This window comes from Mus musculus, chromosome 10 (assembly GCF_000001635.26).
Source record: "Mus musculus strain C57BL/6J chromosome 10, GRCm38.p6 C57BL/6J".
NCBI lineage: Eukaryota > Metazoa > Chordata > Mammalia > Rodentia > Muridae > Mus > Mus musculus.
Window position 1 is genome coordinate 116794302 of NC_000076.6, and position 20811 is coordinate 116815112.

General features: G+C 45.5%; 1 protein-coding gene across 1 annotated transcript in view; it reads right to left on the minus strand.

Moving 5' to 3' along the window:
* The window catches only part of Myrfl (myelin regulatory factor-like), a 120335-nt gene that overhangs the window by 17757 nt on the left and 81767 nt on the right, over positions 1–20811 (minus strand). Inside the window, exons 14-19 of the mRNA NM_001033333.3 lie at positions 9098–9264; positions 8395–8458; positions 4283–4368; positions 1759–1833; positions 1421–1473; positions 1139–1321 (exon numbers count right to left, since the gene is read on the minus strand). Coding sequence (NP_001028505.1) covers positions 1139–1321; positions 1421–1473; positions 1759–1833; positions 4283–4368; positions 8395–8458; positions 9098–9264 — 628 coding nt within the window. The remainder of the gene's footprint in view (positions 1–1138; positions 1322–1420; positions 1474–1758; positions 1834–4282; positions 4369–8394; positions 8459–9097; positions 9265–20811) is intronic.

The window sequence follows — 20811 nt, forward strand, 5'->3', positions numbered from 1 at the left end:
CATACTGCTGGTGCAGCTGTTATTACTAATGCTATCCTGGACACTTGTTACTGTGTGGAAACAGAATGACATTTCTAAAACAGTAACCTAGAATCCATTTGGAAGAAATGCATTTGATCTTACAGAGATAATTCCACTTGGAGCCCTTGACCAAATTTCTAAAAACTTTTTTTTTTTTAACATTAAAAAAATAAAAGGTCCTAGTGAGGTAGTTCAGTTGATAAAGCGTCTGTCTGTAAGCAGAAAGACCAGAGTTCAGATCTCCAGCACCCGTGTAAAAAGCCAGGCACAGCAGCATGCCCCAGTACTGGGGTAGGGAGGGGACAGGAGAAACGTGTGCAGAGGTGTACAAATTCCGAGAGCTTGCCTGCTAGCCAATCTAGTCAGTCAGTGAGCTCTTCCTTCAGTGAGAGACTCTATCAAAAAATAAGGCTGCCTCCACACATCCACACAGGAACAGGTACACTCACATGCATTTGCGCATAGACCACACGCACATACCAAATAAACGAACAAAACCAATAGTGGTGTGTACAAGGAAAAAAAGCTTCTGAAAATGGAACGCCAAGCTGGTGGTTTTCACTGACTGACTTGTCAAGTTAGGGTTTCCAAAGTTCCTTCCTCCCTCCCTCCCTCCCTCCCTCCCTTCCTTCCTTATCTCCTCCCTTATCACCTTTTTTCTCCCCCTTTCCTCCCTCTTTCCTTCCTTCCTTTGTTTCTCAACATTTCCTGTATCTTTCCCAAATTAGTGTAGAAAGTCCAGACACTACACCAACACTACATCATTTAAGTTCTAAGTGAGACACAACACACACACACACACACACACACACACATCCCACAAGTGCAAAAAAACAAACAAACCCCCAACCCATGTGTACATGACCGATGACCTCACCGTCTTTGTTGGTGGACCAATGAAAATTTTCTGATTACAAATAATACCCACATTTCCTCCCTGGGGACGAAACTCACTGTTCAGGTGGTTGGCAGTCCACGTGCCTATGTTTTTAACGATTTTGCTGTGCCAAGCAGCAGAGCCACTGCCTAGCTCCATTCACAAACCATCCACGTAAATATCAACCAGGGGGAACCTCGGGTCCAGAGGGCTGCTTGTTTCTCTCTGAACACCATTTACCTGCCCATTGTCTCTGATGGATCTCTCTCTCTGCTTCCAGTTGTCTTTGTGCAGGACTTGAAAACAATATTCTTGGTCCCCACACAGGACAGCAATAAGTTTCCTGACACGGCAGGATCTCACAGAAAGTGATTTCGGGCACTTGCAGGGAGGTCTGTGTGGTCTCCGGGGTTGTATGGGGAGCTGTAAGGCATAGAGCAGGAGGGTCACTCAAAGTGCTGGCACAGCCACGTGGCAAGGGAGAATGGGTTGGGTTTGTCACTGGGAGCAGGAAGACTGTACCTGAGGTAGGAGCTGTGGAGGACAGAGCTGGCTCTGGAGAGCTTGTCATATTGCTGGAAGGGTACAAAATGGTTAGGGGCCCTCAGGGATGCAGACATGGCTCAGAGATTAGGAACACTTGCTGTTCTTGCAGAAGACCCAGGTTCGATTCCCAGCCCTCAAGTTAGGGAATTCAGTCAGCATGCAACTCCAACTCCAGGGGATCCAGGGCCCTCTTCTGGCCTCCTCAGGCGCCCACATACACATAGAGAAGAATATATATATATATATATATATATATATATATATATATATATATATATAAAGTCCTTCTCTCAAAGGAATACAAGATCTCTTACCTTAGAGGGAGATTTGGGGAGCGCCGGTCTTGATCCTTTAAGCTAAGTATGTAGAGGGCAACTATTGTCAAGGCACTGTTAAAGGGGGGAAAACATTATGCGGTAGGTTTGTTTCTACATCTATCTCAGTCGAGCTGCCAGCTGGCTAAAGATGTTCTCACAGGCCACACATACGGGAGGAAGGGAGAGAGAGGCAGCTGGAGCTGGCAGAAACACCTTGGAAACAGCCCAGTTAGGTTTTTCTGCCCAGGATAAAGAGCCCTGGACTCCCCAGAGTTTGAAGGCTCAGAGGGTACTCCTTGCTGAAGGAGCCCTTCACAGGGCCAACCCCTGGCCCTGACAAGATGTCAACTGAGGAAGCCTGTCAACAGCTGGAGGCGGGGCAGGAAAGAGCAAGGATGAACCTTGCTTCCTGCTGGTGACTTTCAATGGCGTTCATCCATGCTGTTAAGCTGGGAGATAAAAGGAGGCTGAGATTGGGCAGGGACTGCAAAGCCTTTGGTCAGCTGCAGGATCTCTCAGGGTACAATGTATCAGCTAGAGAGAAGGAAGAAAGGCAGTGCAACAAAGCATGCACATGATGTGACTACAGAATAACAAAATCCCAGCAGTGCTTAGGCTATCTGAACCTGTGTGCCTGCCTTCCTCTTTGCACAGAGCTGTTAGACTCTCATATGAGTCACCCAGAAGTTTGCTGGAAATAAGGCCACCTGACTTGCCCCATTTGTCAGCCTCATTTCACACCTTGCTTTCTAAACTGAATTCCTCAGTACTTTGTTCTCCCAGGAAGAAGGTAGAGTCCTAAAGACAAAGAGATGTGCCACAAGGGAATTCCACAAGAGAGTTCTGAGAGCCAGCTGCTGGCTGCCCAACAGACTCAGTTCTTTCTGGAAAAGTGGTACTAAATTTAAAGATGTGTCAGACACAGCCTTTAGTTTCACCCTGGCAGCTGATCACTGTGGACCAGTGTCCCTTGCTTTTCCTGTGCCTCCCGCTCTCTGTCCCCTCCACTATGAATTATAAAACCTTTCCCCAATTCCTGTTTGACATCTGCCTCAATGCGCATGTCAGAGGGCTTCTGGTGTATAGGATGAAATAGACATACGCTCTCTCCAGTGGCAAACTGGTGTTCACTCTTCTCAGGTACAACAGAGACCAGGACTAGGTTTATTACCACCCGTTTGTGGTCCTGGCGCTCAGCACTGGGCTCAGAAGATCTGATAACCAGACTTTAAACACAGTGTCTTCACTCAGAACTAGACTCCCTCTCACCTCCTCACACACAAGCCGGGGTGATATCTCTGGAGCACATGAAGTATGTCTGCTAAAAGTAGGTACTTGCCCTCTCCCTGGCTGGGGAGCCTAGCAGAAGACAAGTTCTTAGAAGGATGAGAAAAAAATACAGAGGGTCATGGTATAGAATCTCCTGGCATATTCCCCCTCTCCCTCCTCCACTCTTCCTCCTACTCTTGCCCCTACTCCCTCTCCTCCACTCTCTCCCCACTTTCCCCTCCCTTTCCCCTCTTCCAATCTCTCCCCTCTCCCTCCCCCACTCCCTCCTCCCCACTCTCTCCTCCACTCTCTCCCCCCTCCCTCCTCCATTCCGTCCCCTCTCCCTCCTCCACTTTCTCTCCCACTCCATCTTCCACTCCCTTCCCCACTCTCTCCTCCACTTTCTCCCCTTCTCCCTCCTCCCCACTCTCTCCTCTCTCCCCCCTCCACTTTCTCTCCCACTCCATCTTCTACTCCCTTCCCCACTCCCTCCTCCACTTTCTCTCCAACTCCATCTTCTACTCCCTTCCCCACTCCCTCCTCCACTTTCTCCCCTCCTCCCCACTCTCCCTCAATCTCTTCTCTACTCCCTCCTCTCCACTCCCCCCTCCACAACCACTTCTACTCCTTCCCCTTTCACTCTCTCCCACTTTTTTCCACTCTGTGCCCAGTCTCTCCTGATTCCCACCCTGCAGCCACCCTTATTTCTTCCTCCCCCTCCCCTACCTCCCACCTCCATGCAGAGGCACAGCAACCACAGGCTCCCTTGCTTATTTTCACGGTTTCTCTCTTAGTCAGGGCTTTGGTTTCATTGCATCAACATGTTCCCACAGTTCCTGGTGTCTCTTAATGCAAGGCTTTCAGTGAAGAAGGCAAAATGTGCTGACAGATGTCAGTGGCCAGGCAGCAGTGACTTTACCAGATGTCATCCTCACCCCTCTCTCCCAAGTAGACAGAAAGGAAAACAAAGAACCTGAGAAAACTATGTGCAAAGATAAGACAAATATCACACACACACACACACACACACACACACACACACGTACGTCTGTTAAATCACAATTGAAAAGAAATCAAAGTACATAAACCGGTAATCTTTTCTTCAAGTTATGAATTTCAAAAGGGCTCCCTCCTCCTTAAGCTATCCAAGGTTAGTGCCCGATTTCAAAACCTCCTTGTCTTCAAAGCAAAGAGAAGCTCAGAAAGACACGGAAGACAGAAGGAGCCAGCACAGCACTGAAGTTGCTCTTACCAAAATGCCATCACGGCAATCAGCACTACAACCAAGGTCTGGAAAACCCAGTTAGGACACGACTGCTTCCTTCCTGAGAATGAGACCTGTGAGAGGTTCATGAAGAGGGACAGATCAGCACAGCAGCTGTGGTGCCTGGAGACCTGAGCAGCAGGGATCTCTGCTGCCTCCCGAGGCCAGGGACTGCTTCTTACTTGCCTCAGTTTACCCTTGCTTCTCTGAACAGGACAATCTCCTTCAGAGCCTCTGCGTCATGCTGCAGGCTACAATGGCCAGTCCTTTCCCTGGTGCCCGCCAGACAATCTTGGTTTTTTATGAAAGAAGGCCAGACACCAGCCTCCTAATAGACTTGGAGAGATCCAAGTTCCTCCAGATAGGAAGGAATAAATCCCCACAGGAGGATGTTGGGGAAGCCATATGAAAGAATCCTTTCATGCAGACCTTACAGTGCATGGGGTCCCATCCCCCCACCTATGAATGAAGACAGCTCTGGGCCCTTGTCATCTTTATTCTTCCAGCCATTAAGTGGATATTTACTCATTGATGCTATTCACAACCATAGAGGATATAAAAATCAGTAAGTACTGTCTCTAGGAAGGTAATGACACACATGTTAGAGCAGATACATAAAAGCTGGCACATGGGGAACGGGAAAGAAGTAACAGGGAGTGCTGTGTTTCCTTCCTTCTCACACTATAGAGTGGAATTGTATATTATAAAAAGATAAGGAGAGAAGTAATATGTTTGGTGGAGGTGTAGTCAGGTATGGGCGAAGGGGGTGCCTCTGCAGGCCCATGGTGAGGCATCCCTTCCCCCTGAGGTAACAGCCACAAATATAACAGTCACCAGTCATGTGTGTATATATATATATGTATACACACATACATACAATAGAATAGAAAAGAGTTTATTCAGGACATGGGGAGAAGAGTTGAGAGAGTAGAGACAGGAAATCAGAGAGAGGGAAGAGAAGAGAAGAGAAGAGAAGAGAAGAGAAGAGAAGAGAAGAGAAGAGAAGAGAAGAGAAGAGAAGAGAAGTAGAGGCCAGCCATGAGCACATGAAGGGGGGAGGGGAATAGGGAGAGAGGGGAAAGGGGTGAGAGGACAGAGTGGGAGGAAGAAGGCAAGAGACCAAGAGAGAGAGGAGGGGGCAAGCAGCCCCTTTTATAGTGAGTCGGGCACACCTGGCTGTTGTCAGGTAACTGTAGGACGGAGCTTAACAATCATGATTTTGACCAAAGGGTCTACAGGAATGAGAACAACTAAGAAATAGCTTTAGTTACTTCTTGGACTTGTTATCTGGTTAAGAAACATGCTCTCCAGTGTAAAAGGGAAGTGTTGAACCTTAGACTTTTTAAAAAGCTCACAAGCCTGGAGGCTATTAGAACAAAGTGTTCTTCCATGATGCCATTGGAAGCAAGTCTGGAAGTCACAATCCGTGAGCGGCACCCTTCCTACACCTCGCTGGGAGTGTCCTGAGGATGCCTGAGTGAAGTAGAGAAGAGTAAGGGTGGTCCTATTGATTGTATCAGCACTACACCGAGGTGGCCTCAACTCCCTCCAGAATGTGTCTTGTCCAGCAGGAAGAGCTGTGCCATCCCTACCCATGTTCCTTAGCACCTGGAGGTCTGTTAGCTGTCCCCAGTAGCATGGTGATCATGGGCAGTCACCACTTAGCCTAGGTGCACCCAGTGACCCTAGGAGGCCTCTAGAAGCAAAGGTCACCTAGTGACAGGCAAGGGAAGTCAATGTCACAGAAACAGAGAGTGCTACTGGGACAGCACAGGGGTGACCAGAGCGTCATTGCTTGTACCTTATCAAAATCCCTGGACCATTTCTGCCACACACCATGGGAACCACAAAGATGGTGGGTTTGAAACATTAACAATCATGAGTGTGGGCTGAAGAGACAGCTCAGTGGTTAAGAGGTCCTGGGTTCCATTCCCAGCAACCACATAGTGGCTCATAACTATCTGTAACGAGATGGTGCCATCTTCTGGCATACATGCATACATACATGCAGGCAAACCATTGTTTACATAATAAATAAAGCTTAAAAAACCGCAATCACGAGTGTGTGCCCAGCATTTGCTGTGTCCAGGCATTCTGAGTAGATGCTTCACGAATGCCAACATATAGCATCCTCACAGTCAGCAATGCTTAGAGGAAGATGACCATCCAATCCACACTTGGAGACAGAAGAAGAAGGCAGAGGGAGGCCAAGTTTCTCACACATACATGCTCATGTATTCATTGATAAGCCATAAAGACATTTTGCATAATACCTCAGTTGCCTGATAGTTCCTCCTTTTTTACATACAGAACAAGTAGGTCACAGAGCACAAGGTTTAAAACTGCAGACTACAAAGCTGGCAAGTTTGCACTCAAACTCTGGCTTCAAGACTTGTATGTGCATGTGTGTGCATGTATGTATGTGCATGTATGTGTATGTGCATGTGTGTGCATGTATGTGTGTGCATGTATGTGTATGTGCATGTGTGTGCATATGTGTGTGTGTGAGAGACAGACAGACAGACAGACAGACAGAGACAGAGAGACACAGACAGAGACAGAGAGCCTGCATTTTCCTCGGCTGCTGAAACATTTCTTCCTACAGAGAAAGCTCCTTAAGATAGAAAATAAAACTTTAAAACACCCTCAGGAAGCCATCAAAACTGACCAGATTCACTAGGTCGCTCCTGTCCTGAGTATACAATCAGTAACACCTCTGAGTGACACTCTCTCACAGACATGACAAGCTGCAAAAGACACCCAGACAAGCCCAGCCCTCTGACCAGAGCAGATGAACAAAAGACCACCTGAGCTGCTGGGAAAAGGCTCAGAACCACAGAGCCACCTGGATAGGATGCTGTCCCACCTGCTAAGCTGCCTGCAGGTGTGCTGTGTGCTCCAGGTTCCCAGCTCTGTGAGCTGACACCCGTGATGGGGTGGGCTTTGGTGCTGCAGCTGTCTTTGAGTCATGTTTGCTTCTGTAAGTAGCTCCTCACCCATACGGGTATAACCCCGTTAAAACTCAGTGGCTCATCAAGTTGGACTTTTGTGGTATCCATATTTTGGTCTGTCACGGGTTCTTTATCTGAGGTGAGTACATATTTGTTCATGTCTCCCCAGGAATAAATGTCTCACAGCGATATATATATATACATACATACATACATACATACATACATACATACATATACAAGTATAAAGATGTCTACATGTATATGTTGATGTTCCATGTGAAGGCTGTTGGATGGGGTTTCTTAAGAGATGGGGTTCACTAGAGGATGTTCATGTAAACAATAACTAGTAGGTCATGTCTGAAGTGGTCTGGACATGTTTAGGACTCTTTTGTTGTTAGTAGTCATTAACACACCTGCCAAAGAATGCAAATGAGGGAAACAGACCAATTTCTGATCAATTCCTCTAAAAACCTGTTTGTGTGTGTGCAGGTGTGTGTGTGTGTGTGTGTGCAGTGTGTATGAATGTGTGTGTTTGTATGTTTACATGTGTGCACCTGTGCAGTGTGTGTCTGAACACGTGTTTGTGTTTGTGCATTTGCATGTATGCACCTGGGTGTATATATGTGTGTGTGCTCGAGTGCACGTGTGTGTGTGTGCAGTATATGTGTGAACACATGTTTGTGTTTGTGCATTTGCATGTGTGCCCCTGGGTGTATATGTGTGTATGTGTGTGTGTGCTCAAGCACTCATGTGTGTGTGTGAATGTGTTTGAGTGTTTGCATGTGTATATGTGTGGTACTTGTTACTGTGGATCTAAAACAGGACCACTCATGTGTGAGGCAAGCTCTACTGTGGTGAGCTACTCCCACAGCCTGTCTTCTGTGTTTTGATTTTGAGACAAGACTCTGACAATGTTGCCCCGGCTCGTGCTAAACTCATTTTATATTCCATGCTCTAACAAAAGGCAGGCTTTGCTCTCTCCATCTTTCTGCCTCCACCTCACATGCCTTCTTTCTCCCCCATGCCCCATCCCCCAGTAGCTGGGAGACAGATCTACCACAGGAGGCAGGCTAAAACTTCCATTTACATTTCAGCAATTGGTCTAGAGAACAGCATCTCCGTTCATTTACATTTCAGTCTCTTTACCTTGGTGGGCTTTTTGGAACCTGTCCTTCTGGCTGAAGATGCACTAACAGCTCTGCTCAATTTGCTTTAAGAGAGAGAGAGAGAAAATTGATTACTATTCAAATGCCTCTCTAGGAGGCATGTGACAATGGCCCAGGCTGTCAAACTCAGCAGTAGGACCTTCCTTTTGTAAGACAGTGATAATTTGAAAAAAGAAAAGCCACAGCAATTGGAGTTCTTTTGTGTAGGGGGTGGAGTGGGGGCTTTAGTAAACATTAATGATTGCATTAACATTATTTCTGTCTTTTAAAAAAACCCAAAAACTAGAGCCCAGGAAATGGCTTTTAATTCCTTAGGAACTAAGAACAGCCAATAAAATAACTTCACCCACCCCCACCCCCAAAAATCAAAATTGATTTTTCATTTCAAATTTAGAAATGACCACCTCTTCTCCTTGAAGGGGAAAACATGTTTTTGCTAATATTTAGCATTTCCTCTAATGATCCAGGAGCTTAAACAGAGTCCTGGGGTTTCGTTTTAAAACCACCAACAAAAAAGGTAACAAAGATAGTCAGGAGGGGTTTGCATCCTAATTCTTTCCAAGGCAGGACTACGAACCTCAGGGCCTGAAAGTGTAGCTGTGTTGCTTCATCCACAAGGCCAGGTAGAGTGGTCTCCTCTGGGAGGAACCCACCCTTTGCCTTCCCCAAACTTCTGAACGTACCTGATGGAACTGGCTTCGCTGATGGAGGACTTCCAGCTGCTACTGAGGCGTTTTAGCCTGGCCAGCTTTTTGTTCCATATTTCTAACTCCTCTATTCTTTCTTCCAGGTTGTTGGTGAGTTTGCACAGCTGCTTCACGGCGCCCACATTCTCCATGAAGATCTGGTCCTGGAAGGGAACACAATGCAAACTGCAGAGCGCTGCAGAGTTTAAGGCCACCAGGGAACTGTCTGCGCACTATCCAAAGGCAGACGATACCGCCGTAAATTCAAGTTCACTCTGGAGAAGTCTGAAGTGGTTCGAAACTCAGAACAGGCTACCCAAACTGCCAGCTGGGCTGTAAGATGGTTTCTGATCAGTTTGCAATAAAATAAAAATATGTCTTTGTAAGAGAAGTAAGGAAAATGAACTGAAGGATGCTGTTAGTCTGAAGTCCAAAGACATAGCCCCTAAGACAACTGTGCTATGTTTTAAGCCCATAAAAAAGGAAAGGGGGCTGGGCATGGTGGCGCACGCCTTTAATCCCAACACTCAGGAGGCAGAGGCAGGCGGATTTCTGAGTTTGAGGCCAGCCTGGTCTACAAAGTGAGTTCCAGGACAGCCAGGGCTACACAGAGAAACCCTGTCTTGAAAAACAAAAACAAAACAAAACAAAACAAAAAAACCAAAAAAAAAAGGAAAGGGGAACAGGCTTCCATGAACTGATTTGTGTGGTCATTGCTAAACACCCTTATGAAGTGACTGCAACTCCCCCCTGATAAAATGTGCACCAAGTTGTTCAGGCTCTGATGGAGACTTAGCCAGTTGTTGTGGCGTGCATCTGTAATTCCAACATCCAGAAGGCTGAGGCAGGAGGATGATCATGAGTTCCAGCTAATCTGGACTAGCCAATGAGTTCCATGCCCAACCTCTGCTTTATAGAGAGACCATATCTCCAAGATAAAATTTAAAAATAAAATAAAGACAACAATATTACTCTAAAGACCCTGGTTTTTCACTGAGTTCTGCCACCAGGTAAAAATGTGACGAGGTCTTGAGACTTCCACTTTTTCATTTGTGAATGTGACAATAATTCTTGAGATAGTTTATCTTCTTTAACACCCCTGGAGTGACTGTGTGTAATTCAAATTTTAATCCGACTCTCAAACAGAATGTTTAAAACACACGTGACTATCTTAGCCATAATCAAAAGCACTGGCAAGCTCTTGTCAGATCTCACCCTGACCCCAAGACTGTTCCTCCGTTTCTTCTCTCTTTTCAAAAGTTCAAAGTTCAAAGCAAGGCCTGCTCCTCCAGGGAGAGCAGCCTGTTCCCATACAGTGAAGACCCTGAGGTCAATGTCTCAAGGTTACCTATGGCTGTGATGTAATGGGGGGGGGGGGATTTTCATGTTTCAAACCATGAAAAACAATCACTGAAAAGGGGACTCAAAGGATAGTATCTGCAGGCATGGAGATGAACTGGTGAGACCTGTTATTTTGAACAATGAATATATGCTAATACAGTGTGGACACGGGTAGATAGATACATGGTAGATAGATACGGGTAGATAGATACATGGTAATACAGTAGAGGATCAGGCAGAGCTGAATATTCCAAGGTTTAGGTTCAGTTTGTGCAATTTTAAGGACACATTTGTCCTGAGAAGCACTGAAAGATCCTCTTAATTCCCAGCCAACCAAGGAGGTCTATGGAAGCCCCTGATTTTGTCAGTTGGCCATTTGTCTATATTGGAGGTTGCATGCTATCTCCCTACCCAAATGGAGAATCTGTGGTGGGCGGCCATTGTGTTGACTCTTTGTTAAATAGCAAATGACAGCAGGCAAATTGAGAGGTGCCAAGTTAGCAGCTTGGAAAAGCAGGAAGCTTTGGGAAACAAAGGACCAAGAGGTTCATCTCTGAGGCCCTTGTTTGCATTAAGGGTGTGTGTTTGAGTGTGTGTGTATGTATGTGTGTGAGTATGTGTGTGTATATATGTGTGTGAGTGTGTAAGTATGTGTATATGTGTATGAGTGTGTATATGTGAGTGTGGGTATGTGTGTGTGTATATGTGAGTGTGGGTATATGTGTATGTATGTGTAAGTATGTGTATATGTGTATGAATGTGTGTATGTGTGTATGTATGTAGTATGTATGTATATGTATATGTATGTATGTGTATGTATGTGTGAGTGTGTGTATATGTGTGTGAGTGTGTGTATGTGGGAGGGTATGTATGCATGTGTGTGAGTGTGTAAGTATATGTATATGTGTATGAATGTGTATATATCTATGTGTGTGTGTGAGTGTGTATATGTGAGTGTCCGTAAGTATGTTTGTATGAGCATGTATGTATGTATGTGTGTGAGTGTGTATATGTGAGTCTCTGTGAGTATGTGTGAGTATGTCTGTGTGTATATGTGTATGTGAATGTGTGTGAATGTGTGTGTATGTATGTGTGTGAGTGTGTGTATGTGTGTGAATGTGTGTATATGTGTGTGATTGTATGATTATGTGTGTGTGTACCTGTATTCTCAAATTTACCCCCAAAAGTGTTTTTCTCCTAAAATCTCATTAGATAGCCTTTTAGAAATCGATCTAAAAAACTCTAGTGACAAAACATGCAATGGAGCAGAATTTAGCATTAACCTATCAAAATTCCACATGTGCTTATTTTCTGAGCCAGTATGCCCATGTCCAGAAATCTCTTCCCTAGACTGACTGGGAAAATGCAGTATAGTGGGGAGAGACTGACATACACTCAAACACTGTCAGCAGAGGCCCAGGGATGGAGGCCAGCTCTGCACAGCAGCAACTGCACTTTAGGAGGGAGGAGGAAACCTTCTCGTACTGACGCGCAGCAAAGCCTGTGATCGTGAGAGGAGAAGAAGGCAGCACAGGTGATCCACTGTCTATAGGAGGGGGAAGTTCAAAACGTATATTTTGTTTACGTTATCATTTAAAAATTTTATACATACTGGGAAAAAAGAAGCCAGGCAGGCAAAATGAATAAAACCAGATCCTCAAATAAATCTTCATTATATATGTTATATGTAATATATTATTTATGTGCATATATATATAAATTTGCCTTTTAAATAATGTGGTATTTTACCTTACATTCTCATTCAAGTGTGAATCTACCCTCTAATTGTTAAATGCATAGATCAGGTGGGCGGCTACACGGGTACAGGCCAAGAAACCAGCAAAGGACACAATGTGACTAAAAGAAAGGACATTCTAAGGGAGTGGGGTCCGAAAACCAACCAAATGCAGCCCACACGAAAACCCCATCTGGAATCTTAACTGCTTTGTAAGGCTACAAAGATGGAAACTATTTCCTATCTTTAACCATGATCAAGTATAATAAAAAGACATTTCTGACCCACTAACAGTGAGCATGTTCGTTGTGGTCTCTAAATACTGCTCACTGAAGGGATCCAGGGATCTTGTGAGGAGGAATAGCCCCAGATTTGGGGCAGGCAGGACATGAAGAGAGAGCTCAGACACCTCTCTGTCAAAGCAGAAGATGACCACCCACGACTGTGAGTGTGTCAGAGTAAGCAGGACCCCCCTGAAGAGGCCAGAGGACATCAAAGGGCACACCTCGGGAGTAGATCAAAGGGTCATATGTGTTTTAAAAGCACCCACTGGCTATACCCAATTTAAAAATGTTTTATTGGTTGCCTTCAGAAGACATTAGAGGTTTAACTTTCTCTTTCAGAACACTCATAAATAAAGAAAGGAATGAACCTTTCGCTTCCTCAACTGTACGTCAACTATATATCTGGTGAGGAAATGTTCTTCGTTTTAATAGAATGCCAGTGACCAAAGAAAGAATGACAGAATATCATTGTTTGCTAACCCCACCAAATGATGGAACGTAATAGAAAATTTTTTAATTGTTTCTTAATGGCTGCCCAAACTATATGGACATCTGTATGCCTTTCGTGTTAAATTTACATAAAAACAAAACAAAACAAAAACATTTGTGAAATTTCAGCCCCGACTATCGTAAAATTTACCATAATTGGTAATTTTTTCTACATGGTAATGGTATGGTAGTTCCATTTTTAAGAAGTGGTCCTTCCCCTTCAAAAAGATATCAGGCTGGGAAGATAGCTCGTCAGGTAAAGCCTTGATTGTGCAAGCACAAAGATGTAAGTTAGGGACCCAGAACCTAAGGGGAGAGAAAGTCATGCAGGCACGGTAATACTCTAGCTCTAGGGAGACAGAGACGGGCAACCCCTAGGACTCTTTGTCAGACACTCACTCTACAGCAAGCAGCAATCCAATGAGAGACCCTGTTTCAAAAAAACAAGGTTGATGGCGTCTGTCTCTAAGGAATGATAGCCAAGACTGACCTATGACTTACACACACACACACACACACACACACACACACACACAGATAGACAGACATATATAGATATAAAGTATCTATAATAAAATGACATAACTCTGAAACTCAGTTTAAGTAATTGAGTTGAAGAAAGATAAGCATTTGTAGCAGGTTGGAACTGGAATCTTAGATGCTCTCTGTAGGCGGACTTGTAGCCAACCCCTGAACTGAGCACAGGGTCCTCCTCAATGGAGGAGTTAGAGAATGGACCGAAGTAGCTGAAGGGGTTTGCAACCCCATAGGAAGAATAACATCAACCAACCAGAATTCCTAGATATCCTAGGGACTAAGCCACCGACCAAGGAATTCACATAGAGGGACCCATGGCTCCAGCCGCATATGTAGCAGAGGGTGGCCTTGTCAGGCATCAGTGAGAGAAGAGGCCTTAGTCCTGTGACAGCTTGATGGAATGCGAGGGCGGGGAGGTGGGGAGTGAGTGGGTGGGTGGGTGAGGAACAGACTCATAGAAGCAGGGGGAAGGACATAGGATAGGGTCTTTTGTGTGTGTGTGTGAGAGAGGGGGTGTTTTCTTTTTTACATTTCAAATGTTATCCCGGAAAAGCGGATATTGCAGTGCTATATTGAAACGTTGTCACCCTTGGGCTGTGCACAGAGCTTTCAGAAGTGGGTCACTGGGGATGAGCCTTTGAGGGGTGTAGCCCAGGCTAGCTGCAGTCTGAGTCCTCATCTCCCGCTGCCTCATATTCTTGCCGCCATGAGCTACTCCACCACCAGGTACTAAACCTGAGTCACAATAAATGCTTCCTCCCTTAAGTAAATTCCGTCAGGTGTTACAGGAGTGAGAAAAAATAATTAATATACTCTGGACTCTGAGGAAGATGGGTGTGGGTTTCATTTCTGTGGTGGTTTGAATGAAAAATGCACCCCACGGGCTCACAGGGAGTGGTACTATCAGGAGGTGTGGCTTTGTTGGAGTGGGTGTGGTCTATTGGAGGAAGTATGTCATTGTGGGTGGGCTTTGACTTTTTTTTTTTTTAGAAGCTCAAGACACGCCCAGTGGCTCATTCTCTCTTCCTACCGCCTTTAGATTCAGATGTAGAAGTCTCAGATACCTCTCCAGCACCCTATCTGCCTGCATGCCGCCATGATGATAATGGACTGAACCTCTGAACCTGTAAGCCAGCCCCAAGTCGAATGTGGTCCTTTCTGAGACTTGCCTTGGTCATGGTGTCTGTTCCCAGCAGTAAAACCCTAATTAAGACAATTACTATTTTAATTTTATGTACATTAAAACTATTTTGGAGCACTGGAGAGAGGGCTTAGTGGCGAGAAGTGCACACAGCTCCTACAAAGGATGGGAGTTTGAGTCCTGGCAGCCACGTGGTCCCTCGAAGTTGCCTGTAACTCTAGTACCAGAGGGAATCTGATGCCTCTGACTTCTGGCCTTCTCGGGCCACTGCACTCACATGCACAGCACCAAAATAACAGTGATGGTGATGATGGTGATGGTGATGGTGATGATGATATGGGGGAGGAGGAGAGATTCATTAAAAAATTTTTTTTCTTTAAAAATTAAAAGATCTTCTGACAGAAACTGCTTTAAGGTTTCTAATGACGGTTCAGGCTTTCCTTTTGTTTAATAAAACTAAGGCAGGAGTTAATGAAGATAAGAATAGCATTCCGTGATTCCAAGACATCGTGGGTGTCATATTGCTACTCACTAAGCTTAGATTACAGGGGACGTTAAGCCACAACAAGGGGAATGTTTACAGCGGGTCACGTGGTCAGTAGATAACCAATTCAGCCGCCCAGATCCCGTTGCCCTTCATCCTCTCTGGCCTCTTCCCCCTCCACTCACACACGGGCAATCTACTCTCCTACAGCTCCCAAGCCCAGCCCACCCCACCCCTTTTCTCCACCATGTCCTGCCCTGCACACCCGCTCCTTTCTCTGCTTCTTTTTAGAGAAGGTTTTCCTCAACACAGTGTGACTTAGCTCTAACCCAAGCAGTGAAGAATGGTGAGGTCCTCTCCTAACTACTAATCAACTCTTCCCGCCATGCCTCCCCCAGAGGATTTCTAAGCCTGTCTTAGGAGATATAAGCAATTGCTGCATATGCCTAGTTATGTGTCAATAGTGATAAAAGGCCAGCTCTAATTTCTCTAGCTCAGAGTTTTTGGCACCATAGATCTTGTAGGAATCCTATAGGCAAGGAGATAATTCACATGTTTTCCTATTTGAGAAGTAATAAAGATGCAGGGAGAATTTATTACTTCTTACTGCTTATAATTATGGCCTGTCCTGACTTTACGGAAATTTCTAGGATCTTTTATTGCAATCAACTATGGCTAGAAGACTTAAAATTCTGACTTTTGTCCAGCATCTCAGTGAAACTTGTCAGTATGTTTAAAAATAGCTGTAAACGCCCCTGACCCTCATAACAGAGGCTCACTGAGAGTAATTGACCAGGAATGTCTATCTGGATGCTCCGGGACTGTTTTCTTCATAGACACGTCTAGTCTCCATGTCGAGGTTTGAATTAATTAATGCTGAGAGCATATACTCTACACTGAAGCAATTGGAAAGGTTTTCTTATTGATAATCACCCTTGGTTATAAACAACTGAACTTGAGCTGCGCGTGGTGGGGCACGCCTTTAATCCCAGCACTCGGGAGGCAGAGGCAGGCGGGTTTCTGAGTTCGAGTTGAGCCTGGTCTACAGAGTGAGTTCCAGGACAGCCAGAGCTATACAGAGAAACCCTGTCTTGAGAAACCAAAAAAACTAAAAAACAAAAAACACCCCTGCCCCCCACCCCCAAAAATCAACTGAACTTGATTCAATTACTTAGCTCTGTTCTGCTGTGAATGTGTGGTCACCGTGGTCACCGTGTCTCATTCCACAGTGGGGAGCTCTGGGTCCCATTCTGCTGTGATTAGTTAATCAGCACCAAGTGGGGAAGGAAGCTCAGGGAAGATGAGCTGCTGTCTGGTCGTCCACCTTTGCTAGAAAAGCAGCAGCGAGCTGCTCACCTGGGCCACTGAGATGAGTTTACGCTCTGGGACCCTCACGGTGGAAGAACAGAACCAACCCTGATCAGCTGTCCCCTCCCACCCACGCGTGTACGTGTGTGCCGTGGGAAGCGTGCGTGCGGTTACTGACTGCCCCACACCCCACAGACTTTCTTATCCACTGCTGGCACAGAATCAGCCCCTCCTCGTCACGCACTCAGGCTGTGTCAGGCGTGGAGGTTCCTCAGCAGCTGGAGGGAAGAAACCTGACTCAGCAGGCAGACACAGCTCCTGCCTTCAGAGTACACTGTTCAGCGGAGAGACGGCCATTAGTAAGAATAAAGCCAAGAAAGCACATAGATTAACATTGTTGTGTGTGGTGTTGTTAGCACTGCGATGGAGGCCAAACCACTGAGAGGGAAAATGATCATCCCGGCCTATAGCTATTAGGACAGCTCTTGAAAGTTAGCTTTCCTTTCTTTTTCTTTTTTAAAGAGTACCAGGAAGGAATAAAATAGCAGAGGCAAATGGAAGGGTTTTCTTTTCCTCCTCCTCCTCTCTCTGACACACACACACATACACACACATACACCTATATACACACACCTACATACATATATATACCTACACACACATACATACATACACACATATACACCTGCATACTCACACACATACACAGGCATACACTTATATACACATACCTACAAACATACACACACATACACACATATACACCTACCTACATACACACACCTACACACACACACACCTATATACACATACCTACACACACATACACCTACCTACACACACATACATATACACATACACACATATACATCTATATACACACACCTACATACATATACATACCTACACACACACATACATACACACATATATACCTACATACACACACACAGACATACACCTATATACACACACCTACACACATACACTTACCTACACACACACACATATACACCTACCTACATACACACACACACATACACCTACCTACACACACATACATATACACATACACACATATACACCTACACACACATACACACATACACACACATACAGATATATATATACACCTACACACACACACATACCTACACATACATACATAGATACACACATATACACATATACACCTATCTACGTACACACACCTACACACATACATACACACAATCTACATACATACACCTACATACACACACCTACACACACGTGCATACACCTATATACACATACATACACACATACATATACACATACACAAATATAACCTACCTACATACACACGCATGCACCTACATACACACACACACACACACACACACACACACACACATGACTCATAAATCACTAGACTGCTGGACCAAATTCACAGGAGGACTCTAAGTATCAACTCCAGGAAAGAGATCCACAGAGTTCTTACTAATCACAGAAAGATAAAGTCAGTTTCACTCAATAATAATAGCAAAATTTAGAAAGTCAGATGTCACATTAGTGCTATGGACGAGCGAGCACCAGCCAACAGTCTGGTAGGTTGTTTTGTTTGATGAGATAGAGTTGCATTCAGTCTAGGCAGACTGAAAACTTGTGATCCTCCTGCCTCAGCATTCTAAGTGTTGAGACTACAGGTGTGAAGTGCCACATCCGGCCAGACAGTGTTTCACAGCAGGGAAGGCTGCCTGCATCCAGTACTTACTGCCAGCTTAGTCCCAGTTAGACCCTCCTATAGCATCTCCCTCCTCCCATCAAATCTCCTTCCTCCCACCAAATCTCCCTCCTCCCATAGCATCTCCCTCCTCCCATCACATCTCCCTCCTCCCATCACATCTCCCTCCTCCCATCGCATCTCCCTCTTCCCATCACATCTCCCTCCTCCCATCACATCTCCCTCCTCCCATCACAGCTCCCTCCTCCCATCACATCTCCCTCCTCCCTCTTCCTTACTGGTCCTTGTAACTTGGGCTTATGGTGCTGTCCTTACCACATCTTTTCCTTACTTGCCCCATCCTCTCAACTGTGTCTACAGCACTGGCTCTCAACCTGTGGGTCGTGACCCCGATGGGAAGTAAACCAACCCTTTCACAGGGGTTACCTGAGACCATTAGAAATACACAGATAGTTAGGTTATGATTCATAACAGTAGAAAATTGATGGTTATGAAAAAGCAAAGAAATAATTTTATGGTTGAGGATCACCACGACATGATAAACTGTATTAAAGGGTCGCAGAGTTAGGAAGGTTGAGAACGGCTACGCTATAGCCTCAACTGCATGCCGCTTACCACGTAGAGAGTGGGAAGCTGCCACATGGAGTTCGAAGCCCCTACTGAGAGCTTCGCCACAGCCCCATCTTTCCAGATCTGGCATTTCACAGGAGACGAGAGTCTAAAACAATCATGAGAAGATTTCTGATTTTTAAATATAGACAACAGATTTGCAAGTTTTTTTTAAAACTATGAGAGGAAAGCTATCCTCAGGCCAGGCGTGGCCACGGGCGTCTCATCTGTGACTTTCGTCCACGATCTTTCCTTTCTTGGCATCCTCATGCTTTTGCTACCACCTCCTCCCTGCTCTCCAGAGTCCCACAACCCACGCAGCCTTCTGAACGTTTTCATCTTGAGTGTTCAATTGACATCTCAAGAGGGGAATCTGAACTCATCTTTCCTAGAAAACCACTTCTTCAGATGTTGTTATGCAAGTAACCACTTTCCATCCCTTCAGTGAGATTCAGAAATGGAACGTTAATATAAAGAAATCTTTTCCAGGATATTGACAGCTTATTGGACCCTGGACTTGTCAGCACGGGGCCTCCAGACAGGGAATGGCAGGCCCATAGTATGGACACTCGAGACTGCATTTTTCAGAAGCCCAAGTCTGTGTAGAGGCTGCATCAACCAAAACATCTCAGAACTCCTTAACTCGGGCTCCCAATATTGCTCAATTCCTACAGTGCTTGAAGCCCTAGGGAGAAAATCACAATAAAGCACTAGAGAAATCGTTTTGAAAAATATAGATTTCAGCTCTCACACAACTGTTTAGAGAGACTGACAGAGAACAAGTAAATCTACAGATAATTTCAGTCGGGTACAAATACCCTCCAAGCTGTTTCGAACGAGAGTGCATGCTGTTCTCAGTAGAGAGGTCCAGTTGAGGGATAGGTAGGTGTACTGGCTGGCTTTGTGTCAACTTGACACATGCTGGCGTTATCACAGAGAAAGGATCCTCCCTTGAGGAAATGCCTCCATGAGATCCAGCTGTAAGGCATTTTCTCAGTGATCAAGGGTGGGAGGGCCCATTGTGGGTGATGCCATCCCTGGGCTGGTAGTCCTGGGTTCTCTAAGAAAGCAAGCTGAGCAAGCCAGGGGAAGCAAGTCAGTAAGCAGCATTTCTCCACAGCTTCTGCATCAGCCCCTGCCTCCAGGATCCTATCCTGTGTGAGTTTCAGTCTAGACTTCCTTTAGTGATGAACAGCAATGTAGAAGTGTAAGATGAATAAACCCTTTCCTCCCCAACTTGCTTCTTAGTCATGATTGGTATGTTTATAAAAAGATAAAGAGAGGGGGGATATGCTTTATGGAGGTGTGCTGAGGTATGGGGGAGGGGGTGTCTCAGCAGGCCCATGCCAAGGCATCCCTTTCCCCTGAAGGACCAGCCACACGATGGTACAGTATAGAATAGAGTTTATTCAGGGCATGGGGAGGGGAGTTGAGAGGGTAGTAGAGGTAGAGAAAGGGAGAAGGAGAGGGAGAGAAGAAGAAGAAGAAGAAGAAGAAGAAGAAGAAGAAGAAGAAGAAGAAGAAGAAGAGGAGGAGGAGGAGGAGGAGGAGGAGGAGGAGGAGGAGGAGGAGGAGGGAAGAGGAGAGAGAGAAAGAAGAAGAAGAAGAAGAAGAAGAAGAAGAAGAAGAAGAAGAGGAGGAGGAGGAGGAGGAGGAGGAGGAGGAGGAGGAGGAGGAGGAGGAGGAGGAGGAGGAGGAGGAGGAGAGAAGAGAAGAGAAGAGAAGAGAAGAGAAGAGAAGAGAAGAGAAGAGAAGAGAAGAGAAGAGAAGAGAAGAGAAGAGAAGAGAAGAGAAGAGAAGTAGAGGAGAAGAGGCCGGCCATGATCGTGTGGAGAGAGAGGAGGGAAGGGAATGGGAAGAGACAGGGAAGCAAGAGCAAGAGAGGGAGGAGGGGCAAGCAGCCCCTTTTATAGTCAGTCAGGCTTACCTGGCTGCTGCCAGGTAACTGTGGGGCAGAGCTTAGACAGAACGTAACACTGATGTTTGTGCAAGAATAGAAACCCTGACTAGGACAGAAAGATCTGTGCAAAGTCACTATACACCCACCCCGGAATGAC